The sequence below is a fragment of the Ascidiella aspersa genome, chromosome 4, assembly GCF_963924565.1.
Source record: "Ascidiella aspersa chromosome 4, kaAscAspe10.2, whole genome shotgun sequence".
NCBI lineage: Eukaryota > Metazoa > Chordata > Ascidiacea > Phlebobranchia > Ascidiidae > Ascidiella > Ascidiella aspersa.
In genome coordinates this window covers 4,894,625-4,922,348 of record NC_139450.1, presented here as the reverse complement: position 1 = coordinate 4,922,348, position 27,724 = coordinate 4,894,625, and the positions used below count along the sequence as shown (strand labels likewise).

Below are 27,724 nucleotides of genomic sequence, written 5' to 3'. Positions count from 1 at the left end.
AAAAAAATAGGCTTTCAAGTCATTCCTTTATAAGTTGACTGATATGTAGCCTGGCCCATAGTTACTGGTTTTCACTATTGAGCCAACTTATATTTCCATGAACACAGATCTAAAAGAATGAAAGATAATCTAACTGGCAAAGGAAAACCTAAGAAGCTTGAACGAGAGGAATGGATGACAGAATTGCCCCCTGTGCTTCAGGTAATTCGTACTTCTGTATAGAGATGGACCGATATCACTTTTTGAGACCGATACCCGATTTTTTTTAAATTTAGCTAACCGATACCTGAGTTTTTATATACCTGGGAAATCTTCAAAACTTAAATTAATTGAAAATAAAATCGAAATACCATTTTACATTATATACCTCTATTCATTTATAAACTATTATTTTGCATATTAACTTAGCGTGATGCTAAAACAGAAAATTTTTGGTCAAAAATGGGAAAAAAAATTTGTTTATTGTACAGTAACAATTATATCATATTAAAATATCGGCCAAAGTATCAGCCTACATTTACTGATACCAAAATATCTGTAGAAGCCAAATATTGGCCGATATTATTGATAAACCGGTATATTGGTCTATCTATAGTTCTGTAGCATTTGCGGTCAAAAACTAACTAATCAAGGATCTTTATAGGGCTTTGGAATGGGTCCACGGGCGTTTAAAGCAAACCCAACGCAGATTGGAGACAGGTCTGTGTGGACAGACACACCAGAGGATAAGCTCAAGCGGGTTTGTTCCGATTTAACTTTTATTGCTAATTACAGCCGTACAGATTTAAAAAAATCCTACAGTACGTAACCTTAATGCATATATTTATCCTAGCGCTTAGCTAATTTTTCCACTGCTTTGTCATTTTTGTTCTTCTAAAATTTGTTTTAACCGTTAGAATCTATATGTTGTTTATCTATGCACTTTTTATTTCCAATTAGTGTTACTTTGAACATTGCCACTAAACTAATTTAGTTTTGATGGGCAGCTTGATCCGATGACCATAAGGTACTTTTACTGTACTTGTGTTATTCTTTAGCACTCTTTCAAATGTTTGCAAAAATGTTTGCAAAAATGTACAAAATTAATTTTAATCTTGGATTTGAATTACATCTGGTGTGAGGTAATCTGTTTTAATTTGGTAATTTTCTCTAGGCCAGTAAAAAACCTACTAAAGTTGAAATTGATCCTTCTGAAAAGTATGTCCAAGAAAGGGACACTGCAATTGCGCAGCAAATTTCAAAATACGAGGTAAGGCCAATAGTACTTCCATGTGAACAACATGGGATATTTATTATAGCAGTTACAACTTTGTGTGATGTGGAACAAAAATCTAATATTGAATAGGGAAATGTTAGTTGAATACGAGAGCAGTGGTGATAAGGCAACATACATGTAAATGCTAGTATTTCTAAAACTGGTTGCTACATTGTTCAGTGAAATTTGTGTTATTTAAATGTTATCATGCAACCAACAAAGTATTATTCAAATTTCAAAGTAAATGTTTACTTTTAAAAAAGACCGAAACTTACTTTATGTTGAAAATATGCACAAATGTAATTTATGCCACCTTTGTGGTTATGGAATCGCACATATAAAGTCACTTGACACTTAGGGCAAAAACAGATCTGCGAATGTGTGATTTCCAACCTTATTGGCTATGTTAGTGATTTAAATGATAACAAACCAAGCAATCAACAATAATGTTCTCCTTATTGGGTTTGATATATTATTACATATATTTCATATGCTTTATTGATCTCTATATCATACTGTTTATTAGGATGGAGTAGAAGCAGAATCTCTTATGTCTCTTCATGAAAAGTCAAGAAAACGAAAGTTAAAGGAAGAGAGCAAAGACGGCCCTGTTAGGCGTCCGTTCGATCGTGACACCGATCTTCAGGTTTTTATTTTTTCTAGTTTTAATTTAATTATAAACTTGTCATTTACTACCTTGAAAATAAGTTCTTTTGGTATTTATTTGTTTATCGTGCGTTTCGGCTTCCTATTTAGAAAGCCTTCGTCAGGGACTCACAAAAAGGAGATAAAAATGCGCTAAGAGCGACAATGCCCATTTTTAAACATTATTTGGCACTTTTTTATTTCTTTTTTGTGTCTTTTTACTTTGTGTGGTTTTAGTTTCATTCCCTGATAAGGTATCCTAGAAAGGTAGCAGAAACGTCATATAAACAAATGAATGCCAGAGAGAACCTATTTTCTTTATGTACTATGCCTGTTAGTCACAGCATATTTATTGCCATTTACTACCTGCCTTATAAATGTAATTTAACTGAACAAATGCAATTGCTGAGAGTTTAAAAGTTCAGAAAACACTTTTAATTGTCGGCCCTATTGATACTCTAATATTACATTGGTACTCTAATATTACGAGTGAAACAAAGCAAAATAGTTTTTCTATGTTGTACAGTTAGCATGTAACGTTCAAAGAAAGTTTATTGTGACATCACAGTTACCCACTTGAAATATTGCAGTAAGGGTGCCGCAAAAAAACATTTACATTTCATGGAAGGTGCCCAATAAGTTTGGGTACCACTGCTCCCTTTGTATATACATTTATTTTAAAATAGATATTGTATTTGTACTTTATTCAAGTTTATTAATTATATAATTAAAATTTTCAAATAGGTAAACAGATTTGACGAAGCAGCAAAGAAAAGAATGATGAAACAATCAGCTGGTTTATCGTCAAGGTTCTCCCATGCTGAAACAACAGGGACATTTCTATGAACACGACATTATCAAATTTCATTCATTTGCTAACGTTCATCACATTAGACCTGGGTTTCTCAACCAGGGGTGCAAGAACTGTTCCTGGGGGTGTGGGGATGCTGACTCAGACATAGAAAATGTATTACCATAATTTTTCTTTGCTCAGTTAAATTTAAAACTAACTCACATTTTGGTATGTTGTTACTGTGTTATCAGTTACCTGAATGAAAAGTATATTACAATGGATTTGTTATTTAAGCACTTTCTAGAAGGTGGTCTGCGAATTTGTTGATTTAAAAGGGGAGCAGCAAGAAAAAAGATTAAAAACCACTGGATTGGACTAATTATTCAGGCAAAGGCATGGAAAAAGCTGGATTCAAGAGCAACCGGTGACACTTAAAGAAAGGACTTTCTTTAAGACTTTTCCGCAAATTTCAGTCTGAAATTGAGGAGAATACCTTGATTTAACATTTCTTGAGACATGTGCACCATGTTCCTAAAAAGAAAGCCAACTATTGCGCTTATGTTATTAATTTCTTTGTCAAATTTCATCTCTTCTTGCTGTGTTAAAATACCATTTCAATTGGCGTTGTTGCATGTTATGGTTTTACGAAGGTAGTTCCACTAAGTACTTTTTCTCCTATTCCTAGCATAGGTGGTAGTAAATTTTGTTTATGTGATGGAAGTTGACCCTGACTATGCTTTTGAGGCTGTGGAAGAACACCAACCCAAAACCAAAATTGGATCAAGATTTCTGGAACAGAGTGGTATGTTGGGAAGAAATGACCCTATGTTTATCTGTTATATGCAATTGTCATTGTGATATATGCTGCCAACATTAGGGATATTTTCTATGCTTAGTCTGTGTATATAAAACATAAATTTTTATTTCTAGGATGTGAGCAGGCCAAAGAAAAGATAAGAAAAATTATCAAGGAGCAATTTTCCCAGGAAATATTACGAAAGGTGTTATTTTTATAATTTTTTTACTTCATAAAAGACATTAATTTCTTCCACCATAAGACCGAATTCTACCTTTTAATGATTTACTAAAAAGTGATTGTCCACTACAAAACATTGGCTAATAATATGTAAGAATGTAATACATACTGGCCTTAAAAAATACAAAATTAAAAATCCATCTTCCTCTTATTTAACAAATCCATACAAAATTAAAAATCCATCTTCCTCTGTTAGTAACTTCACCACATAAAACAAAGTTTACTGCTGATTGCACATTTTAGGTTAATAACAGCCCCGAATTTATACGCATTTGTATTTCAACTAGACATTAACTTATATGCTTTGTTCTATCCCTTAGAAATTTGTGCTAATCTTTTATGATTTTCCTAAAGGAAGAAGAGGCCGCTCTGATAACTGATCGCTTAGTGGAGACCCGGCAGCTCTTAGATCGACTTCGAGCTTGCATTGTCGCAAGTTACTATGCGTCAAGTTTCACAAAACCACTGGAGAAAAATAAAGGCTCTGTTCCAGGAACTGCTCAGCACCCAGCTATCCAGGTTATATTTATCAATTTTGATATAGTATTTATTGCTAATAAGGTGTTTCTTGTTAGCACTCCAGTTAATTGTATTTTTGCAAATTTATGTAAGACCCTAGTGTCTGTGGACCCTAGTGTTTGTAGTCAATAAAGCAATTACACAACACAACTTTAAAACAATTTATTAAATAAGGTAAAAAACAAAAATGCTCTGGACAGTTGCCACAGCTTAAATTTCCTGCGTTCTTTTCATGAATTGGAAAACCAAAAAATGAACAACTGACATAAAAACGATGATTGTAGCAAGATGCCAGGTGAAGAACATAGTTGCGAACATCACGTTGACATGCAAATCTGGCGCCCATGGTTCTCCATTTGGTGGATATAAAATAAAAGAAACCTGAAAAATGACAGATGGAAATCAAGTTAAACATACTTTTTAAAAATAGCTGTGCCAAGCACAAAAGGCTTTTTTTTTTTTTCGAAACAAGTCTTCCAAAATAAACCAAATGTTCTGTAACAAACTCGTACTTACAGCTATTAATGAAATTTACCTTTTTGTTTAAATTAGGCAAATTTTTAATTTAGAAACAGATACGTTGGACACATAAAGGAGATTGCATGTTGCTTGTTATATGGTTGTTTATCAAAAGATATTGGTTACAAATTATGAGGGCCATTAGATCTATGTGTGTAAGCGCTGTGACAAAGTGCTAAGAAAAAGAGGTGTCTTGTTTCAAAAAATTACCCCAAATTGCAAAAATTCATTAACTGAATAGATTTTGCAGAAATGGAAGTCCACACATCGCTAGCCTGCAGTGATATAGAAAAGGTGTCAGAAAATACTTTCAGGCAGTGGGCTAACTTTTTTGTTAATCCAATTCAAGTTTGCAAAAAACAGGATATGCATGAGACCCAGGAGTGAACTGATTCAAACAGGCTAAAAGATCCCCAGTGCAAAATTGTTGTGTTTAAATTGTTGTGTTTAACAGTAAAATTTGGCAAAAAGTAATTTCAGGGGGCACAGTCTTGTTTTCACTTATTTCTGAATTTGACCTGCTTTTATTGTACATTTTTGGTATTTTCTTGATATAGGGGGTACAAGATTAGACTCAACGATATGTTGTCCATATGTGGCCCCCTGAACTGCGTTTAAGCCTTGGGCAACCCTGCTTTAGTTGATGGTCATAACTTTTACGAGATGCTTATTTGCCATTCTTCAAATGCTTCTACTTCAGAGTTTTTTGTATGTTTTAAAGAAATAACTTTACTCCTAGTCCATATTACATGTTTAATTAAAAGAAACAATGCTTTACTTAAAAATGCCATGTTAAGATAAACTGAGATTAATTTTACTTGCCTGCCAAAACCAAGATCCCTGAAGTAAAATTGATGCAACTGCTGTAAATCTAATAAGAGTTGAAAATCCATTTTCCGAGTTGTTATTGTTTTTCTCCATTTTACCATTGATTGCTTGCAAAAGTAGTTTAAAGTCCATATCATGAAAAATCTTCGATCTTGAATTTTCTAATGCATCATTTTCATCAAGGGATGTTGTTTCTAGCACTTCGCCATTTTCTTCAATTGCAGCATACCTTTTATTGTTGTACTTTTTATCATCTGAAAAAATGCAGATTGTTGCATTTTCTGTATTGTGTACTCAATGAGCTTACCCGAAATAGAAACAAAAAAGGATAAAAAATGAATGTTAAATATACTTTCATTGGCCTGCGGCAAACCAGTTGGAAATGCTTACCTAAAGCCATGTTTAATTAACCATTGATGTATTTAAATTGGTTTAATGTTTTATTTTTGCAAATTGAGAAAAATGCTAACTATTTTGGTGAATTTGTCTAATAGGTTAAATATAACATCACAAAAAAGCCATGTACATGTATATATATGTGATATATATATACATTTTATATATACATTAAAAGCAAGATAGTTTTTGGTGACCAGCCTTACTTTGTGGAAGTTTCTCGTCGTGAAAAGCAGCCAATAGTAGCATTGCAAAGGCCCCTGTCCATATTGCAAGCACCAGAAGCATATGAAGGCGTACATCCAATTCTTCTCTTCCGTGAGTGTGAAAATAAAACAGATAGCCTTCCACAAACAAGGCAAGGCTCATCATAAAATCCGAAGAACCTAAAAAACAAATTCTCATGGCTGTAGAATAAGACCCCGTAACTATATTTAAGTGCAACACTAAATATTCGAATATAACGGCTTTAATCTTTTCATTTAAATTGTTGTATTTCTTGTATTGTTCGCTCGAGGAGTAAAATAGAAAGGGAGTAACGAATAAATGAAACAAGCATTTATAGCTTGGATAATTAGCAATTTACATAGCACAGATGAATAGTAATCACCACAGGCAAAACAGTAAATAAATGCGGTACAATTAATGAATCACGTGACTGTGAAATGCGCATACGCAATTACTGCCTTAAGGAAAGTAAACGGAGTGAGACCACAACAGAAATTACGAAAGAAACCTGTGTATTGTGTTCCAAAATAATATTATATTTCAGTATATGATTCTAACTGGATCTTATCAAACAATGATTTTCTTAGAGCTACAATTAACTGGTTTAACCAACCTTTAGGTGTTCCTTTTGGAAAATATACCACAAGAATATCTGCCATTCCGGCAAAGATAAAGAATGTGTACATTGTGCAGTGAGACCAGTTGTTACCCATTTGGAATTCTGTTGGTTTATTTGGGTTCATAATATGAAATTCAGGCCCATTGTTGGTAACTTGCTCCATAAGAAATCCTGCATTTGGATAAGAGACACATTTAATAGGGTATTTAATCTATTGTATTTATCTATTGTGTTGACCTGACTGAGCCTGTGTGACACAGATAATCTCAATTTATTAGTGTTTTAGATTTTTTGGAGTATGTTTTTTACTATAAAAGTTATGCAAAATAACAACTCTAATTTGATGTTGGTTATACATACCAATAGCAGATAAGAAGACTTTTGTTATTCCCTCAAACAATACCACATTACACCTGCAGCACCTTTTCTTTTGTTGATTTGTTTTTCTTAGCGAAGCAAAATGTCTAGTAATAAACTTAGTGTTATTACTGAAATAATGTTGTTTAGCAAAATAAATAGAGCAACAATATCCAAATTATAATAATCTATAACAGGGGCGTGCAACCTTTCATACTGCCGGGCCAAATATCTGTATTCGGATTAGACCACGGGCCACTTGCATATCTCATCGTCTACCTGTTAGTGCAGTCGTCGGCAAACATTTTGTTGCGGCCCAAAGTAACCTTTTCAGAGCTACTTAAAGGCCCACTACGTAAAACCACCACGAAAACAGTGGCGAATTCTGGGGGATATTTGGTTTTAAGGTGAAATATTGTATGGCGCTTAATGGCCAAAACACTACCATGCTATAATATAAAACATTATATAAAAAAAGAATATACGCGCGAAGCGCGAAAATTTTGCGTTTAGAGTTAAAGTTGGCAGAAAATATAGTTTTACAGGCTCACAAGACCACATTTGGCATGTGGGTCTTTCCAAGCTGAGCCAATTTAAAACATTATATGCCACACCAATTGTTAAAATAAAGTGCAATGAATGTACGGCTATCATGCGGCCAACAACTACGGTACATGATAACACCAAGCTATTCAAAAATAACTCGCGGTCCACAGTTGGCCTACCACTGTGTTAGTGACTACCACAAAAAAATTTGGTCACACACGTACGTACGTTGAACCGAACAATGCCACCTTAAATGCGACAAATTTTCTCAGCTGTGGAAACTTATTTAGATTGAGATGTTCGCGGTAAAAAAAATACTTTTTGGCTGCGCAGAGAGAAATTTGTTTCTTTTTTTTACAACTCACATGATCATTGAAATTGAATGTAAAACAATAACATTTCATATGAGCGCCAAAGAACAAACGGACATTTTTAACATGCTATCTTTACATGGCCATAAGTAGCTATTCGAAAGCATTTCAAGAACAAAAATATTGCAGCGCTCAGTGCAATTCACTTTCACACAAAGTTGTACACTTTCCGCAACAGCATCCAAAACACATTTTGTAGTTTTATTTTGTTAGCAGGTCACATTCTATTCTAATATGTTAGCAGGTCCATTATATTCTAATTCTAATAAACTGAAAATTTACATGCTATATAAGGCGACCTAGACTAAGGAACATTCAGGAAGTCTAATTTTAACAGTTACCTGAATGTTAAATGGTGCGGGCCAAAAATCAAAGCACACCGCGGGCCACATATTTCGGTTCCGCGGGCCGCAGGTTGCACGCCCCTGATCTATAATACCACAGTATTAAGACCAGCAACATAATAAGGCCTAATTTGGAGTAATAACCCTGCAAAATAAAATCTAAAATTGTCTGAATAAGACTCTGAATAAGACCTAAATGGTCAAAATACGCCTAAAATTCTAATTTAAATTATTAGGGGAGTTAGTGATAAAGCTAGGCGTTGGGTTTGAGGTGTTGGGTTAGGATAAACAGTGTATAGTCCTTATACTGGCCATTTAGGTCTCATTCCGACATATATTAGGCCTTATTCCGAATTGTGTTTTATTACGACATTAGTGTTGTTCTAATTTTGATCGTAAGGCTGGAGTCCATAATAATATTGTGATATAGGTAACAAAATCAATAAACAACATGATTAATACAGGGTTTACTGTAAAATGGCGAGGAATGTTGTTAACAATTGTGTTTTTCAATTATCCTAAATGCAAAAACAACTTTTCCATACTGAAAATTAATACATAAAACAGTTCAGACTAAATAACTGCAATCAATTCACTTACTTGTATGACGACCTTGCTGTCAGCCAGATACCAAATAATATAAAAAACGTTCCTGGCAACGCATGCCCTGCAAAACTTCCCATTATTTTATCATAAAACCTAAGATTTCTAAAAATAACCAAGGTTGTTATACATGTGTCTTACCTTACTATCTTTCCAACATACTTAAAAAGCATTGCATTTTAGTCTACCTTTAAAAGGTTTTAGGGGTTTGGCTAACAAATTATTCATGAGGTTGGTAAAAGGATGATTAACGTGGCCAGCTCTATGCATGTAGTGAAACACATTCAGTGTCAACTATATCACAATAAGAATGTTATAAAACTTTAAAATATAGACTAGTGTTCCAATTTGAAAACTAACAAAAGCTGAATACTACTTATTATTTGCATGAATGTCATATGGTAATAAGCCTATTTCTGCACTTATGTCTTGATCTTTAAATTGTTGATACCAAGGCAATGTAAGATAATATTTTACATTTCAGAACATTTTGCGAAAAGCTGTTACATCAGTTTTGAGCAAAAATTCTCCAGTAGATAATATCAAAGATCAAAAGGAGTCTGTAAATGAACTTCACCAAGCTTCTGTGGTTGATGAAGCCCTTATTGAAGAATCCCTGCCCTGCCCAAACGATGCTGCTACAGGTAATCTTCAATAAGCTTTTTTATTAGGTCAATTCATATTATCTGAACCAATTAACTGTTGCAGGTGCAGAGACGAAAATTAATGACACGAAAAACATCACAAGCGATGCTCAAATGCAAGATGCAACGCCGAAAAAATCTACAACCTCTTTACCGGCAAACAACAACCAAAGTAACATCGGGTAATGGCTGATAATCTAATACATTTAAACTGCGGTAAGAAACCGCCATCCTGGCGCAACGCCTGGCAATAGTCAACCCAGTGATTAACGCCGCCTTTTGGCCTCGGGCGATTTTTCTAAAGACTACTATGAAAGATTAATGTGGTTTGCATGTTGCGTTGCTGCCAGCTGACACGCATGCCATATTGCTCGCGCAGGGCCCGTCACAGAATTAAGAAGACGGTAATCGTAGGAAATGTGTCGAAGTACATCCCGCCTGACAAAAGGGAAGGCAATGACAAGTCGACGCACAAGTGGATGGTGTATGTGCGCGGCAGTAAAGATGAACCCAGGATTGACCACTTTGTTCGAAAGGTATCAACCTTAAATTAAAGTTTACCCTGTTCAATGTAACATTTAATGCCTAACGATGTGCAGGTGTACAAAAAGCGTGTTTTACTCGATTGATAGCTTGTTTAAAGCAACGTTTCTAGAAATGAGCTATTGCTGACAGGCATAATGTATGACCGAGTGTTGCTCATCGAGCAGTAGTATATAATCAATCGACGTTTCGACGTCCTATACAGAACGCCTTCATCAGGATACTGACATATCTTGTGAAACAGATTCCTTATAAAGCGACAAATGACAAATCGTGCGATTACTAACTAGTTCGATTGACAACAAGTAGTAACCAACGTTTGTAGGAGCATTTAATATTGACAGATATCCTACGTACTTTGTATCACATCTATTTTGCGTGTCACATAAAGGTTTTGTTTAACTTTTGAGCGTTAAAAGTTCTAAGCCAAAACGTCATATTCTAACATTTTAGGTGTTTCCAACAATCAACTCTTTCGCATTGAAACAACAACCAGACTTAAGAATAGCAATTTACCATTACCGAAATTACCCCAAGCTATGCTCGATTTTAATCAGAGTGCAGATAAGACCGTGTACCAAAAGCAATTCACATCGACCAAATTCACCCTAAACTGACTTGGTAGTAACCTTACAGTCCATTCTCCATTTTTATTAGTCAGTACCGGTCGATAAGGGAAGTTCGTTTTTTTTTTTTTTTTTTTTTTAAAAGTGCGATTTGAAGTTTTATTTAAACCGGACTTCAAACTACCCGGAGTGTCACGGGTCTAAAACGGAAGACTGCCTGTTGCCACATATTTCGTTCTGCGGACGGCAGGTTGCACAACCCTTTACAGAGTTTACACAATGGGCAACATACGGCCCGCGCGCCATATCCTGTCAACGCAAATCATGCGCCCGTCGATCTATTTTACAAACTGGGCACGAGGTAATTTCTCGTATTTTTTAGTTTTTTTTTCCCAACCTTTTTTAGGTTGCGGCACCCTACAGAAGTTATAAATAGTTCGCGACACCCTTGCTCGTATTTTGGCTTAATGGTTAACTGTAACGGTGCAATAAATGAGATTGAAACAGCACAATAACTGTGCAATAAGGTTGAACAAAACCTTTCTAATGTTTGGCCGTTTTATCGTACCCAAAAAATTGTTTTAAGAAGCTCACCAATAGAGCGAAAATTGGAATACTAAATAATTTGAAATATATCTCGGCACCCTTGAGTGTTAAAATAGCACACTAGAGTGCCGCGAACCCCCGGTTAAGAACCACTTGTCTAGTGTTACCCCGGATTAACAGTCGTTACGATTGTTTTAGTAACATGCAAGCCCTGTTAGCACGTTAGAACAGTTCGACATATTTTTGTAAGGTTTGGTTTTTCCTTCATCCGAGCTACAGACCGAATGACCTTGTAGAGGTCACCGAGGCGCCGTTCCATCTGACCAGGAGAGGCTGGGGGGAATTCCCGATTCGCTGTCAGCTCCACTTTTGCGACCCGAGAAATCGTCGGGTCGACATTATTCACAACTTGAGGCTTGACAGGTAATATAACTTGTCAATATGGGAAACCTATGAAACTTGCACACACATATGTGTGTTAACAACTGTGATCTAGCCCTTCTGAAGCTGATTTTTGACCAACGATTACGGCCTACGAATCATTAGTACACCGAAAGCCATCGCGGACTCGCCGAATCTGTCGATGGTCGTGAGTTCGAACCTCACTGCCGGCTAGTTGTTTTTCTAGCTTTGCCTGTTTGCATCATTGGTCGACAAATTCGTTGAGTCTGCAATGACTTTCGGTGTAGTTTCAATAAAATAATTTCGGTGTACTATGGCAAACCTAATGTGCAAAATATTAACAACTAATCGACAAAATAAACTAGTCAAATAACTCGTTTACTCAACTAACTTAACCACTTACTCACCTAACCGACCTACTCACCCAAATCACCTAACATCCGAACCCGACTACTCACCGATCTAACTACTCATCAAATTCGACTACTCCCATACAAACGCAGACTAGAGTGTAATTGCACGTCCTATAGTTGCCTATTCCTTTAAACTTAACCTCTTAATTTCGTATGACGTTTTACCTTTTTAGTTATTTCTTTAGGACTTACACCGGCCTCCAGACGCTTGGAGCCGAGACTGTGTGCAATGTCGAACTTGACCAAAGCACCATCGACTTAAGAATTGATCGCTTCCTGAATCAACCTGTTTCTGACAAGGAGCTTGAGAATAAACAGAATAAAGCGGGTAAGTACAGCACTACTACACCGAAAGCCATTGCAGACTCACCGAATCTGTCGATCAATGATACAAGCAGGACAGGCTAGAAAAACATATAACCTGTGGTGAGGTTCGAACTCACGACCTCCGGCCATACCGAGACCGTCGCTCTGCCAACTGAGCTACACAGGCTCAGAGAGGAGCGAGTCGAGAAACAACCCTACGCCAATGCTTGCTACATACTGTAGGTATAAGCAACTTCATATTGAAGGAGATCTACTGTACGATATCATTCATGCACATACATATGTGTGTTAATTACTGTGATCTGGCCCTTTTTGACCAACGATTACGGCTTACACCACGTTAGACTTACTCCACATCAGTGTTGAACTACGATGGCTTTTTCCCGTGCAAATCTATTTATCCTTTTGCAGATGCAGATGTGAACGAAAAGGAGTTTGACGGGAGCGTCTCCCAAGCCGAACCCATGGTAAACATACTTTGATTTTGACTTCTTATATATTAATTTTGGAAAACATTCGTAAATGTTGTTTTACAGGAATCGGAAGAAAATGTCGCAGAAAACGCAAATGATGCCTCGTCAAGTTTAGGTATTTAAATATTAACTTAAATTAAATAGAGCTGTGGCATTATAGATGCTAACGATTGTAACCCTTTACTATAGCATTCAATGAAAGATACACACACATATACGTGTTTAACAACTGTGATCGAGCCCTTCTGAAGCTGTTTTTTACCTTTACAGGCATATTACGCCGTTAACTTTTCCGTTTTTATTTAAATGATTATTTCAGTCAAAATGTTGCATTTGCCTTTATAACCCTATTTGCGGATAATTGTGGCATGGCTAAGCATTTTAACTGATATCCAAATTTAGTTTGTTTTTATATTTTCTCATATTCCTGAAAAGAAGGTGTCGCCTTTACCTTTGTGCTTTTTAGTTTACCACTTAATGGAACGCAACGCCTTTCTCATAATTCCTCCGACACAGTTTATCGTATTTACTTATGTCAGCGGTTCTCAACCAGTGGGCCATGGCTCACTGGTAGGCAAAGGAAACAGTTTAAGTAGGTCACAGACCAATTTAAAAAAGCTAGATTTATTGAAGGATAGTTTCATTTGTGTCACTATACCTAATTTTACTGGAATAATGGCTTGGGGAGGAATTGAGAAGGAATGTAAATGAAATGTAAATGTATTGGTATATGTTTCGCTGTTTTTGATATAAACCTTTTTTATAGTTTGTTCTTTCATAAAAAATTTTGGGGCCACAGAATTTTTGTGCAACGAAAATGTGCCACGAAAGAAAAAAGGTTAAGAACCACTGGCTTACGTTGTCAACTAAGTTTTATTAACCTTTGGCTACAGATGGTAAACCACAAGGCAGTTTGCCAGAATCACCTTCAGAAGGTGAAAAGACGGACACGCAAGTGGCGCTCGTCAGTGAGAAGAAAACACGACGAAGAAGGGGTGACAGTTGTGCTTTGGCTGATCAAGAAGATACGAACGGGATCCACGAAGCTGTAAGTTTGCGTAAACGGGCGCTTACCTTTTTTAGTCTTAAATGGCCGTGTATGTCTAGTTCTAAATCAGTGGTTCCCAAACTTTTTAATTTCGTAGCCTAATTTTTTTATAAAACAGTTTGTGGCCCACCATGTGCCGTAACCTTTTTGATATGCACTTTAGACCTTCATCTAAATAAGATATTTCAACCTGCCTGATATACATATAGCAAAAGTCTGCAATTTACGTCTACATAGTCGGACACTTCTTCAATAAATGTATTGATTCTAAAACATACAAATAATCCTTTTTACATCCGGTTCATTTTTAGATTGAAGTTAAATATCTCTTTGACAACAATTTGAATTTCAAGTAAACTGCCGTGCTAACTGCGTAGCAAATAAAAAGCATAATTCGTGAGATATTGCCTTTACCTATATAGTTCATAAATAGCCAAAACTATGGAAAAGAACTCGTTTCTATATATTGTTTTAGACTAACAATTTTTTAAGTAGAACAAAACAAATTTAGTTGCAACATTTTCAAATAGCTCTATGGCCCACTTTAAAATGGTCACTTCTGGGCCACTTCTGGGCGACGAGCCCACAATTTTTGAACCACTGTTCTAAATAGAGGAATAAAATGGCACTGTGTAAAGACAAATTTCATTGAATTCTCGACAAAGCTTTAAAGTTTACTTTGACCTGATGAAGCACGGTTGTGCAAAAGCTTGACGAGAATTCAATAAAATTGTTATACTTTATACAGTGCCGCCTTATTCCTCTATCTTTTTCAACTGTTTTTAACTTTTTACCTTGCGACGGCCTAACAATAGCCGTTCTTCTAAGGGTAATTTAACGTATGAAGTTACCGACCTTACCAGATTGTAATTAATCGAACTCCGAACCGACGCCATATTTGGTCTCAAGCTCGGCCCAGGATTGCCACAACCTTCACCCTGGTTGCTAGTCCTCTTTGTATATTGCCTTTACATTTCAAATCTAACTTCTACGCTATTATCCCGGCTGTAGGGCATAGGACTAAGTAACAACTGGTTAATCATTGTTTTTCTTGATCAGAAAAAGTGCTTGATAGAAGACTTGTCAGACCAAGAATTGGATGACGTATCTTTATCAGGTTGGTGGTAATATGTTAGTTTTCAAAGTGTTGTTACAGCTATCAAAATATCAACCAAAATATATCAAGTGCTCACTGTAGGGCAAAATATATAAAAGCGCGACAACAAAGCGCAGGCTTCAAGTACAATGATTGCCACGACACGAGCTATAACAGTTTTAAAGTTTAATAAACTTAGTAATTTTATGTAAAATAAGTGATGTTCTATTCACAATCGAAATAATGAAATATATAGTGTTATCATTCTTAACCTATGTTCTAACCTATTACGGAAGACATATTATGCTGTGCAAATAAAATATATTCTCTCTGATATGATATTTCAGCTAACGAAGTCATAGAAGAAACAGAAACTTCAAAAAGGTAAGAGGCAAACATGAACACTATACTCTTAACCTGTTCTAAGCATTTTTCGCGACAATATTTTTGCATATACCTTCAAGGTCAACTGACTCACCATGTGTATTTTTGTTCTACTTTCGCTACTAGTGTTTGCGTCGACAAGTAAACAACGTACCTCTGTTTCACTGTGCAATGCACGCAGCACAACTGATTAGCGCACAAAAAGAGCTATGTTATAGTGGCCCAAACGCTAAACTGATGTTAACCTTTTCAGACAGTATATTTTACTGTGCAATGCACGCAGCAGAACTGATAGGCGATTACATACACATACGTTGCACTGACTTAAACGCTAAACTGCTATTTACCTTTTCAGCGATACGCCACAACCTTCGCCGAAAGAGGTCAAAGTCGAGCTCGGGGCGCCTTTAGACGCAACAAACACCGAAGCGAGCGAATCGCAATCACCTCACGCCACCCAAGCCGCCTCCCAAAATACACCACCGACCACAAACACCACAAACAACAGCAGTAGCAGTAACAGCGGCGTCGTAACTCCAACAGGCACACCCGCCAAGTCCCTATCACTGCCAGGCACGCCGGTGCGCTCCAAAACTTGCGTGATACTGACTGCCAGTCCAAAACCGCTGACGTCCAAAGGCGCAACAACAGGCGCGACGGCCGACGCTGGTCGCCCGAGGTCGGTGTCGGCCGACAGCGGCTCCGTGATCGCGCAGTCGGCCGACAGCAGTGGCAAGCTGGTTGTACTGCAACGCGGTGGTGGAGGCTCCAAACAACAGGTTGTCGTACTTCGCGGTCGCTCGCAGTCGTCCGCTGGTGAAGCAGCCAAGTTGGGCGCACAGGTCGGGCAAAACTACACTGTTTTGAAGCGGATATCAATTCCCGGGGCCGGACAGTCGTCTGCTGTCCAGCTTTCAAGCGCCAGCCCCCGTAAACGCCAGTTGCAGCTTTCGCCAGGCAGCGTCGTGCTTAGCGTGGTGCCGGAAAAACAGATTAAACTGAGTTTGCCGGAAAAAAGAAGGTCGTCGTCCGACCCACTTAGTCAGAAGATTGTATCGACCACTCTGCTGAACAGCTCTGGCGTTTCGAGCAACGGTAAATATTTTCTAACGACCTGTTTTTCGCAGCTAGTTTGCCGGTGTTTAGCCTCAGCAGTAATATATGCGCCCTTGGGTAAAAATATTGAAACTGTTTGCGAAATGACCTTTCCAGCTCCCGATTCGACCACTTACATAACCTTATAACTCATTCGATCGACATTTTGGGACAAACTTAATAAAATTATTTAAACGTTTCAAATGATAAACATGATTTTCTTTAATATTATGTAGAATGTCCGAAAATATAGGTGCAGGGCCGATACACAACGAGCGGTAGTATCGATAGTTGTCCGATACTAGGCTGGTATCGTGGCCGATCCGATATCAAATTAACTGAAACGTTTCTGACTCGACCTGAAGCTTCTAACTTTGAAACGTTTCAAATAGCAACGACCGCGCTTGGTAAAAGTTGTACACATTCTCTGATCTTTTCCACTAAACGTCAACGTGTTTTCTAGGCACGAGCTCAATTGTGCCAACGGCAGGTCGGCCATTGCTTGGCTCAAATCACCCTCATACCGCGCAACCGAAATCCTTCATCGTCAAGAACACGAAACAGGGCTTGGTTCTGGTCAGCGACAAGCATCAGTCGGCAAAGCCCTACCAGCTGCCAGCGGCCACCGTTAAAACGAAAGTAAGTGTCTGGAGGGCCGAGTTTTTTTTTCGAAGTGTGCCTTGGTGCGGTCGATCGATATCACTTTTTTGGACCGATACCGATAAACGATTTTTTACAATTTTGTCAACCCGATAGATACCATAACGATTTTTTTATGTACCTCGGAAATGTTCAAAACTTGAATTGATTGAAAATGTCCAAATGACGCTTTTATATATACCTTTATTGATTAATTATTAAACTATTATTTTGCATATTAACTTGGCGTGATGCTAAAACCAATTTTTTTTATATCAAAAATGGGTAAGTTGTTTGTTGTCAGGAAAAATTATATTATATTTTCGTCCTAAAATATCGGTCAAAGTATCGGCCTACATCTACCGATACCGATATATCGGTAGAAGCAAAATATCGGCCGATATTATTGGTAAACCGATATATCGGTCTATCTCTAGTGCTGTCGGTTGCCATCATAATGATAAGTCGTAAAAATGTTTTACACCAGAGTTTATCCAAATGTGCATCGCGACGCCCTGGTTCGTCGGTTAATTTTTCCAAGAGCTAACTGATTTCGTTTCGTTTATGTTATGCCTTACCATGACTTGTTTAGTGGGCCTTATGCCTAAAAGCCCGTTTACACTACAATGTGAATTTAAACGTTATCAAATAGCAGCAATTAACATATATTTGTTTTAAACTTAATGTGAGCGAGCCAGACCGCCTATTACGGCGTCTGCCGTCTAACGGCTGAGCAAAACCAACTGCTTTTACGCTTATATACACAAAATATAACTGTTACAAACAATAATTTCAATCGTCCGTCAGTTAGCCAAGTATTTTAAACGTCTATGTGCAACCCAGCTGTTTCCAAACTTAGGTCCGTACAATAGTTTCGGAGCGTCCGCAAGGCGCATTAGTCTTTAAGTTTTTTAACATTAGGCTTTAGCGAATGTTTTTAAACATTAGTCTGTCTTTTAAACATTATCTCTCATTATTATTAGTCTTTAGTTATACTTTATTATTCTATAATAAAGCGTGTTTTATGATGTCTCTTGACATCATAGAGCATCTATTATGTTGTACTACCTTCTTTCAGCGAATCGTTCGCATTAGTCAGAAAGTTGTTACATTAGAGAGACTCGTAACCGCACTAGTGTACAAGAAACATGGGTCAACTGACCCTTGAGTTTTATAGGGCCGCGAATTATCAAAATAATTGCAACGGGGCCACCAGGCAAAATATTTAGAAAAGTTTGGAAACCGCTACTGTAACCCGTCGCCAGACGGTCACTTTTGGCGTCACGCGAGAAATATCTTAAAGCGTCCATTGTAAGAAAGGCCGGTAAATATTAACACAAAAGAAATGGAAGGGTCATATTACGAATCACCAGTGTAAATTATAAGCCAACGGTTAAATTGGTAACACAGTGAACACAAACGTGTTGAACACAGGCAAGTCACTACATCATGAAATAATACTTTTATGCCACCAATAAAAACATTTGATTATGTAAAAGCTAGAACGCGCTAATCTAAGACCCTATTGATCTATTTGAAAAAAAACCTAATGATAATAAGAACTCTGAGATTTGGCTGATGACAATTAACCGATTTAGGTTATTAATGTGTCAGTGAAAACGTAACAGTTTCTAACTCTAAACGTTATGGCGGTAATAAAATGCTTGCAGATATTATTAAAATTGCATTCGAACTTAGTATTACGCAAAACCAAATCTGATTTTTCTAAACGAACAAATAATAATTGGCTTTAGCGTACGAGTTTTAGTAAAAATTAATAAAATTTTCATTTCCGAGTTTGTCAAGAAAGTACAACAAACTTTTTCAAAGGCGTGAAAAAAAAGTTTGAGAACCACTATACTACAGTACTACACCCTTCAGTCATCACGTCTGCTGTTTTTGTGTCAAAAGTGTTGTTTTCAAAGTACGTTTTTTTTTCGATTTTGATGGTTTTGACATGTTTTGCAGGTTAAAACAGGTTTTGCTGGTCGCCATTAAAATAGATTTACAAAATGTCGTAAAGTGTCTCTTGCAAATTTAATAAAATTAGACTAAACATTCGCATTTTGCTGTCCTAAGCGGTAACCTGTCACATTAAGGAGATCCAACTAATAAACAAGAAATTATAGAACACTTTTGACAAACATAAAACGCCCCATTATCCAAATATTTGATTTCCAGACTTGTGTTTATACAAAGCAAAAACACATACGTTCCCTGTGAGCGTTGACGAGCCACAATGCTCTTTGAAACACTTAACCTAGACACAAATATTTGGTGTTTAGGTCACACACGCTTCAAACCCATTGTGGCCATGCAATTATCCTGATTCTCTGTCCAGCAAAGCCATGCCCATGTAAAAATACTAGCGTATCGACTTTTTAAAACGCTACATATCAGTCATCCGTATCAGGTATCACGTAAAGTAGTGGTTTTTAATCTTTTCTGGCCGTAACCACCAAATAAGTTTTCTGCCGCGGTCTACCTCCTGGTTTTAGAAGAAAACACTTCAATTAAATTAACTTACTAATAGTAAAGCCAAAAGTATATTAATAAAATATCGCCTCCATTGCCAGCCGAAGACTATTTATATGTAGAATGAATTTGACAACGAGCTAATGTTACTTACAGCAGCCGTACTATAATAACACTTGCTGTAACTTTACGCAAGTCCGCTTAGGAACCGAAAGCTGCCCTCGTACCTGGAAACCTTTAGCGTACAACTGTTACTGCGTGCGTTCAACATATTGTGAACCACTGGCGCGTTAACTGTTCAAATATTTGTTTCGCCAGACCGAAGGAAAAGTGGTAAAAGGCTTATCTCAGCAGCAGCTGGTTTCCCTCAAGGCACTGCAAACAGCTCTGCTTGGCGCCGGAGTCAGTATCAACAAACCGGTGCAAGTTAAACTGGAAAAAACTCAAGGTAAATTTTGCCAAAGCGCCAAATCCAAGGGTATTACCACCACTGGTGGGTAGAGATTTTTAACTCCTTATTGTAATCGCTTTTTGGTATTTTGAATTGAATTTGCTGAAACGACTTTGTTTATTGGTCCATTTGCTTTTTTCACATAACAATATCAGCCCACAGAGTTAGACGATATAATTTATAGTCTTTCAACCAGACTTTTGACAACTAGATAGCACCCGGTTGGATTTGTTGTAGACGTTTGTAGCGCTCAAGTTAAAGGATAAGTCGGGGCTTTGAAGCGTCTGTGTTAGAACATGTGTTAGAAATTTTACGCTTCAAGCGGACTGTGTTATAACTGGATACAGGTGAACAGCGAATGTGCAGACTAATCATCCATAACGAAACGTTGCCAAGCGATGCAGACTACAGATTTTTTATCTTACAGTTTAGTATATTATAAATGTTTAAAATTTTACCCGGTTAATAGCAGTAGTTTACCCGGTTAATAATATTTTACCCGGTTAATAATAGTAGATTAAAGACTTTTATTGTTTCTAAAGCATTGTTAATTCAACATAAGTACGATTACGTTGGGAATGGCTTTATTTTTCGGTTTAGGAAATCTATTTAATTATACACGTTTGCTGTACTGGTTAATAATGCTGTTCCTGGTTATCATTTTTCATACCAAACCATGATTAGTGTGCGCATTCTTGTTCACCTGTATCCAGTTATAACACAATTCGCTTGAAGCATAAAATTTCTAACACATGTTCTAACACAGACGCTTCAAAGCCCCGAATTATCCTAACTTGAGCGCTACAAACGTCTACAACAAATCCAACCGGGTGGTTATAGTATTCTAATTCAATGAATTAGTGAAAAATGCAGCTAATTCTAATTCTGATCTAGTTTTTAAATTGCTTGTGTGCTCGTAATTTTAGTTTTAATCTAATTCGGATTTAACAAAAAATGCTACTTTGTCCAACGGCATTTTTGGTCTCCTAGTCGAAACAAAGAATTCGAATAAATACTGTTTGGTTGGATCGACTGGTAGTTGATTTTTACATTCTGAAAAGAATATGCTATGCTATTACTTATCGAAATTATGCAACAAATAATAAGCATTCACATTCTTATTACAATTTAAATTAAATTGATTATGAATAATTAAATGTAATTTTAGTTTAAATTTTGGTTTTGAAGAATTCGGTAATTCTAATCTAACTTCGAAAGCACTGAAATGCTCTAATTCTAATCTAATTTTGAAAAGCTGAAATAAGTCTAGTTTTCCAAGTCTGCTTTCAACCTAGTAAAAACAATAATAAGGTCTCGCAAAAGGAATCATCTTGTAAGGATACCTTGTCTTGAAATACTATCTGCCCACTTTACAATCGCCTTTGTTACATAACTTTTAATCAGGGTTGCCATCGACATGGACACAAAAATAAGGACAACCGAAAAATTAGATTAGCATTTAAAAAACGTTTAAAAAAAAAAAAAATTTGCTCCAGCAATTTATCAAGGTTTATTGTTTGGTTTTTGGTCTACTCCTGTTAGTATTGCTTGACGGCTATTTTAAAAATTCGACAAATAACGCGATCGACCAGGTGAAATGTGGCGATCAAGCGGTGGGTCGCGATTGAAGTGTTCACCACCCCTGCTCATAGCTTTACTTATTTAATCGAAGTGTCGATTGCACTGCGCATCCATTTCCCAATTACCAACCTCTTTGCAAACAATGCTGCCTTCGCCGCACCCATTATGCAGCAGCCTAAACAGCAGTAACCTTGTACTGCTGTTTATTGCTAAAATGTCGTCAGCTGCTGTATCCTGGTAGAGCAGCCAAAACTGCTGTACCACTGCCCTACTTATCTCACCACTTAGAAGTAAAATCCTGAGACTTGTACGCCGCGGAAGCACCTTTTCATTTATAATGTCATAAAATCTCGGCACAAAAGCATAATTTTAGAATATTATACAACACCGGTTACCAGAGGAAAACGATCAAAGTTCTGTGGTTGTTGTAAATAAGACAAAATAAGGACACAAGTCGGAAATAAGGACAGTTAGGTTTTCTAAGACCTGCCCTTAAAAATAAGGACAAATCTTAGAAATAAGGACGGTATGGTAACCCTGCTTTTAATGGTAAAAAGCTGTCGGACTTTATATTACCTTTCTCTTTACTTCAGGCAACTGTGTAATTTCACTACTAACCACCGCGTTTAGTTACACTGTTGGTAAAGCTATATGCTTCCCTTAATTAGCACCGCATGTTGCTAAGCCGTTGGCTAAAATGTCGTGACTGTTTAGTAATAGTTTATAGGGGCCTGCATTTATCAATGCGTTCGGCGACACTACGTCATTTCCGGTTAAACTCGTTTCAAAACTCGCAATACAATCTGTCTACATCATGCGCTTTGCTTTTTAGGAGGGACACAGCAGGCCAAACCCCTGCAAAAAACTCCACAATTCGTCCTTACAACTGTAACTGACGGCCAGGTAAGTGGATGATAATTAACTTTATTTTTATTTAGTCATATTGCCCGACGAACAGTTCTAGGAAAAAAATGTAAAGACATTCGAAGACTTAAAATTGGAACGCTGGACAGTTTTTTTAATATAACTCAAAAACAAAACAGTATCGATACCATGTTCAACCTAATAAAAAAAGTTAACATTAACAAAATGTTTTTAACTGCTTCACTTGACACATAGCTTTCAAGCTACACTCCAAAAAAAATGACAAAACTTTGGAAAAGCGTCAGGATTTTGAAATACTTTTTTAATACGCACATCAGCCTAAAGGCATTCAACAAACCTTTTGGTTAATTCGAAACCTTGTTAAAAGACGCTTTCTCTTTTGCACTTGTTTCGATTAGCCTTTTAAGGCCAAAAAATCATAAGCTACCTTAAAAACGCAGGGCAAACAACAATTGGCGTTAGTCAGTGCTGATCATCTGAAGCAAAAAAGTGATGGATCTTGCAAAGGTAAGGTTTCGGTAAAAAATAATCAGCGGAAAACAAAGCCACTTCAGATTTATCATACCACACGCACTGTTTCATATACTCACTCAAGGTCACCCGATCCGTTAGAAATCAGTGCATTTCTAAGCAAAAAGGTCTACGACAATCAGGGCATCCAATGGCAGAAAAGTCTAGACTTTTAGACCTTGAGGTCCTGGCAATGTACTGATTTGGACCTTTAGGTAACTTGACCCACCTAAACCCTAACGCTAACCCGAATCCTAACCCAAATAATGTGCGTTATTTTAATAATTCTTTAAATGCTGGGGAAAAAAGCCCATACTCGGATGGGCATAAGATGGTTTCTCGTCCATTGTATTTAAGATTATTACGTCACAAATTGAGGTACTGGGGCCTGAAGCGTTATAATTATTAAATTATCGCACATTATTTGGGTTAGGGCGCTGGTTAGCGTTTGGGTTTGGTTGGGTCAAGTATTGTTAAACTTAATCTTCTTATGCACATTTGTTAATGCAAATTAGTGCGTTGTCCAAGACCTCAAAGTCTAAAAGTCGGACTTTTTGATCCTTTGAATGCACTGATTGTCGTAGACCTTTTTGCTTAGAACTGCACTGATTTCTGACGGATGGGGTGCTCAAGACTCATGATACGACCCATCGGCAATTACCAATTCGTTGTTTCGGGCCGAAATTTAAACACAGTTTAACAATTTGCTTCTGTTTTAACAGAGAAGTCGACTGTCATCGTTTGACATATTTTTATTTTTGCAAAACTACGATGTAACCTCACAGTAGTGATTTTTTGTAGTAAGTTGTGTGTGCTATGTCCACCATTTAAAGTAAAATATTTATGTCTGCTTAACAAGCACCTTTTGCTCATTTATTTAATCTGAACAAACGAGTATGTAAAAGACAGTTTAGACACCAAAATATTGATTTCATTGCTTCACTGTAAATCCGCCCTAAAAACCGTAATTTGCAGATTCAGTGTTGAAGCATGTTGGAAAGCAAGATCAACTAAGTCTAATAAACATACAAACCAAACCAAAGGAAAACCTTCCATTCTACAAGGTATACGTCGCCCATTGCTGTGTTTAACGGAAATACTTTTAGGACGGTACTTACAAAGTATAACTAACAAATTTTAAATGATCTAATATAATTTACGCCCAAAATGTTTTTATTTAATATATAGGCATAATATCAAGTTTGTAGAGCTCTTCTGACGCATTCAGTGTTATTACCCTGATGAAGACGACCTGTTTCGGACGTCGAAACGTCGCAATAAAAAATTACTTGCCAGAAGAGCTCTACAAACTTGATGGTTTTATTTAAATCTTACCATATTATATAACACAACAATCGTCTGTACATTCATGACGTTATATGTAGCTACATGATTGTACAATGCACATGATGAACACAATGTGTGATTTACAATACGTACAGGGCTTCTACATTTCTCCTAATTTAGTTTGATACGACTAAATATTTCCACGAATCGAAGTCCCTGCTTTACCTGTTAAATCAAATTGATTTTATTAATAGTATTTCTGCATTGAAACATTTTAAATCCAAATGAAAGTTACCCAACTTTGCCCCTTTTGTCACGTTTCGCTATTCGTGCAGAAGTTTAAAAGCAATTTACATTTTACTCGCCAATGTTGTCGTTCGAACAATCTCATATTTGTCTTTTACTCTTCAACTGATTTTTGTACGGCCTGTTGTGATATTTAACTTTCATCCTACATTGCAACCCGCTCGTAAGTAAAAACATTTAAAGAAAATCAAGCTGGAAGAGCTGCCTCAAACCGTTACTTCCCGTGTGTAATACGTTTTTAATGCGTCCAGATGGTTGCTTGCACGATAATGAAAAACAAGGTGTTGGACCTGACTGAAGATGCGATGCCACTGGCTGGCGCTTTGGTGCCGCTGGTGCAACAAGGTCGCCAGGTTCAGCAACTGCCTTTCGCCGCCGAAAGCGAATCGGAATTTTTGGAGTGGAATGTCGGAAAGCAACGAGCCGCCGAGGTTAGTGATCACCCCCGTTCTTTTTATCGCAACCTGATAAAATGTAAAATAGCCGGCTGAATCGCAGCTATGGCATGCTGAGTGGTTTTACTGCGATTTCATAACAATAACGGTTGTTTAGCCTTTCCTTACCATTACCAGTGTTGTACACAAGTCATTTGAAATGACTTAAGTTTAAGTCAAGTCTTTTAGAAAAAATAGTCCCAGGCAAAAGTCATCAGTTGACCAAGTCAAATCCATTTCAAGTCATTATTACAAGAAGTCGTCTCCCAGTCAAACCACTAATATATAATAAAACGATAGACCATTAAAATAGCTAAACTCGTCCGATTACCAGCAAAAAAATCAACGAAAAAATAACCTGTAGCAATCTAATCGTTTTTTGTGCAAAACCTGCGATAAATTGCTCAATTTTATAATAAAATGGTAAATAAAAACACTTAGTTTTAACCAAAGTCATTTGACTCCATAACTTCATTTCAAGTCAAGTCATTTGTCCAAATAACTTAATTCAAGTCAAGTCATTTTACCAAAACGACTTGTGTCAAGTCAAGTCATTTCAAAACAGTGACTTAAGTGCACTCAAGTCAAGTCATTGACTTAAGTCACTACAAATTAAAAAATCATAAACACTTCACTGCAGTGGCAACGGGCTTCTCTGGTTCAAAGAATCCTGGCGTTCATCAAACAAACCAAGAAGCTGGACCAAAATGTGCCAAGCAAGCGTTCTATTGTAAACTGGTTTTTAAAAAGAGGATACTCCGTGTTCACAGACGGTCAGTACCATATAAGAACTGCTTTCATGATTTAAAATGTAACGCATTAAAATTTAATATTTTAGCAATGTTCTACTGCTACATTGTATATTTCAGGCAAAAAAAGGGCCAATGCGACCTTTTCGTAGCCAGAATAACAAACACTGGTGCTACTGGTACTTTTTTTTTTACTTCTTTTTAACTTAAATTACCAAATATATTGAAGCCAGCTTAACGAACTCATATATACCGAATTGCAATTTAATATTTTAGCAATGTTCTACTGCTACATTATATATTTCAGGCAAAAAAAGCCAATCTAACCTTTTCGTAGCCAGAATAACAAACACCGGTGCTACTGGTACTTTTTTTTTAGTTCTTAACTTAAGTTACCAAATATAGTGAAGCCAGCTTAACGAACTCAAATATACCGGCATTGTAGTTTAATATTCTAACAATGTTTTACTGCTACCTTCTATATTTCAGGCAAAAAAATAAAAAAAGCCAATGCGACCTTTTCGTAGCCAGAATAACAAACACTGGTGCTACTGGTACTTTTTTAATTTAAATACCAAATATATCGAAGCCAGCTTAACGAACTGAATTTCGTTCACAATACGTAACCACCGTATGGTTAAAACACAACCGGAAAACAAATTATTTCTCATCTGTTCCGCGCGCAGAATACGAGGTCGGGGCAGGAAGCGAATCGAGAGCGAGCGAGTGCTCAGAAGCTACAACAACAGCAACAGGAGAAGTAAAACCTCTTAACCTCGCCCCAACCCTAACAGCGCATACAGGCCTACTGCAACAACTGGCCGATGCTGGGCTTCGCGAAGCTACAAATAACGATGAGGGTGAAGTAGATGTAGTGGGCTACTCGCCGCCCAAGTTCGTCAAGCAGGAGTTCGTTCAGGAATCGGACGCTTTTGATGCCAAGGACTGTCCCGAATTTCGAACGCCGGAAATTCTGGCCGCGGAAATGGCAGCTAAAGAAGTAGGTTCAGGCTCATTCTTAAGTTGCAACATAACATGGCCTGGTACAACTCTCGATTTATTTTAGCAACGCGCTCGTACGATTTACTGGGTTTGCTTGTGGACAGTGACTTATTTAATAACTCACTAAAAACATTCATTTAGGGCCTAATTGCCATTCGTACATAAAAATAAAGATTGGCAAGACTTAAGTTAATTCGCAACACGTGTTGTGTATGAAGGCCAAAACAATTATGCGGCATATATTACAAATAATAGTTAAATCATTCTTGTCTCCCTCCATTTGTAGGTTGGTGTTAAGTTCCCCTCCGTCCCTATCACAACAGAAGTAAGCGCGCCGCTGTGCCAAGTTGTTCTGGCCAAGGCGTTAAAGTCCTTTTGCCAGGAAATGCTGCGCGAGAGCCTGGCCAGTGCTATAGAAAGGTAGGTGTCATGACAGTTGCTGAAATGTTTACGATTATAAGTTTATCAAAGCCCATACAGAAGTACATCGACGATGTTCGAAAACGTTTAAAATGATACCAACTTTTGTATGGGCTTTATTTTTTTTATTACGTCTAACTACAACCTCCAACCATTATGCTCCGAAGTTTACGATTCTATTGTTGGCTCAAGCCAAACTCAGGCAATTATTCTTTTTTAGGCGCGACGGTGCTAACAAACTGCAGAGAATTTTGCCAGCAGAGATCACTGTTGAAGATGTGATCGGCAGCGTGATTCAATGTGACAAGCTCAGCTTGGTTTCTGATAAATTTATTGGAATTTAACCAGGGCTATATGCCCCTATGGGCGTTGCTGCAGTGACCCAAATT

General features: G+C 37.1%; 3 protein-coding genes and 1 non-coding gene across 4 annotated transcripts in view; 2 read left to right on the top strand and 2 right to left on the bottom strand.

Moving 5' to 3' along the window:
- Positions 1 to 3,378, top strand: part of LOC146146774 (GPALPP motifs-containing protein 1-like) — a 6,011-nt gene extending 2,633 nt beyond the window's left edge. Inside the window, exons 3-7 of the mRNA XM_083387477.1 lie at positions 108 to 201; positions 644 to 739; positions 1,154 to 1,249; positions 1,782 to 1,901; positions 2,645 to 3,378. Of these exons, the coding sequence (XP_083243603.1) occupies positions 108 to 201; positions 644 to 739; positions 1,154 to 1,249; positions 1,782 to 1,901; positions 2,645 to 2,746 (508 nt within the window). The 3' untranslated portion in view covers positions 2,747 to 3,378. The remainder of the gene's footprint in view (positions 1 to 107; positions 202 to 643; positions 740 to 1,153; positions 1,250 to 1,781; positions 1,902 to 2,644) is intronic.
- Positions 3,378 to 27,724, top strand: LOC146146771 (uncharacterized). The gene is made up of 24 exons (XM_083387057.1): positions 3,378 to 3,495; positions 3,624 to 3,694; positions 4,084 to 4,248; positions 9,544 to 9,703; positions 9,768 to 9,885; positions 10,083 to 10,239; positions 11,609 to 11,781; positions 12,359 to 12,501; positions 12,912 to 12,967; positions 13,037 to 13,088; positions 13,867 to 14,021; positions 15,081 to 15,138; positions 15,465 to 15,501; positions 15,857 to 16,736; positions 17,056 to 17,235; positions 20,029 to 20,158; positions 22,578 to 22,645; positions 23,068 to 23,134; positions 24,119 to 24,201; positions 24,982 to 25,161; positions 25,805 to 25,937; positions 26,600 to 26,913; positions 27,202 to 27,335; positions 27,556 to 27,724. Exons 1-24 carry the CDS (start codon positions 3,408 to 3,410, stop codon positions 27,677 to 27,679), a joined length of 3,726 nt encoding a protein of 1,241 aa, XP_083243183.1. The 5' UTR covers positions 3,378 to 3,407; the 3' UTR covers positions 27,680 to 27,724.
- Positions 4,416 to 9,160, bottom strand: LOC146146773 (transmembrane protein 45B-like). Its single transcript, XM_083387718.1, has 6 exons — positions 9,057 to 9,160; positions 7,199 to 7,302; positions 6,833 to 7,009; positions 6,198 to 6,377; positions 5,590 to 5,849; positions 4,416 to 4,629 (listed from the first exon to the last, which is right to left on the bottom strand). Exons 1-6 carry the CDS (start codon positions 9,137 to 9,139, stop codon positions 4,459 to 4,461), a joined length of 975 nt encoding a protein of 324 aa, XP_083243844.1. The 5' UTR covers positions 9,140 to 9,160; the 3' UTR covers positions 4,416 to 4,458.
- Positions 12,592 to 12,666, bottom strand: Trnat-ggu (transfer RNA threonine (anticodon GGU)). Its single transcript has one exon. It is a non-coding gene; the product is annotated as a tRNA-Thr (tRNA).

What these genes read in the sequence shown, in the direction of transcription:
- LOC146146771 (XM_083387057.1), top strand. Translation starts at nt 3,408, where the DNA reads ATGGAAGTTGACCCTGACTATGCTTTTGAGGCTGTGGAAGAACACCAA. An exon ending in AACAACCAAAGTAACATCGG is followed by an intron (nt 9,886 to 10,082) that starts GTAATGGCTGAT and finishes TTGCTCGCGCAG; the next exon opens with GGCCCGTCACAGAATTAAGA. An exon ending in GGATGACGTATCTTTATCAG is followed by an intron (nt 15,139 to 15,464) that starts GTTGGTGGTAAT and finishes ATGATATTTCAG; the next exon opens with CTAACGAAGTCATAGAAGAA.
- LOC146146773 (XM_083387718.1), bottom strand. Translation starts at nt 9,139, where the DNA reads ATGGGAAGTTTTGCAGGGCATGCGTTGCCAGGAACGTTTTTTATATTA. An exon ending in ACAGCAAGGTCGTCATACAA is followed by an intron (nt 7,303 to 9,056) that starts GTAAGTGAATTG and finishes GTTTATTACTAG; the next exon opens with ACATTTTGCTTCGCTAAGAA. An exon ending in TCCAAAAGGAACACCTAAAG is followed by an intron (nt 6,378 to 6,832) that starts GTTGGTTAAACC and finishes TTTGTTTTTTAG; the next exon opens with GTTCTTCGGATTTTATGATG.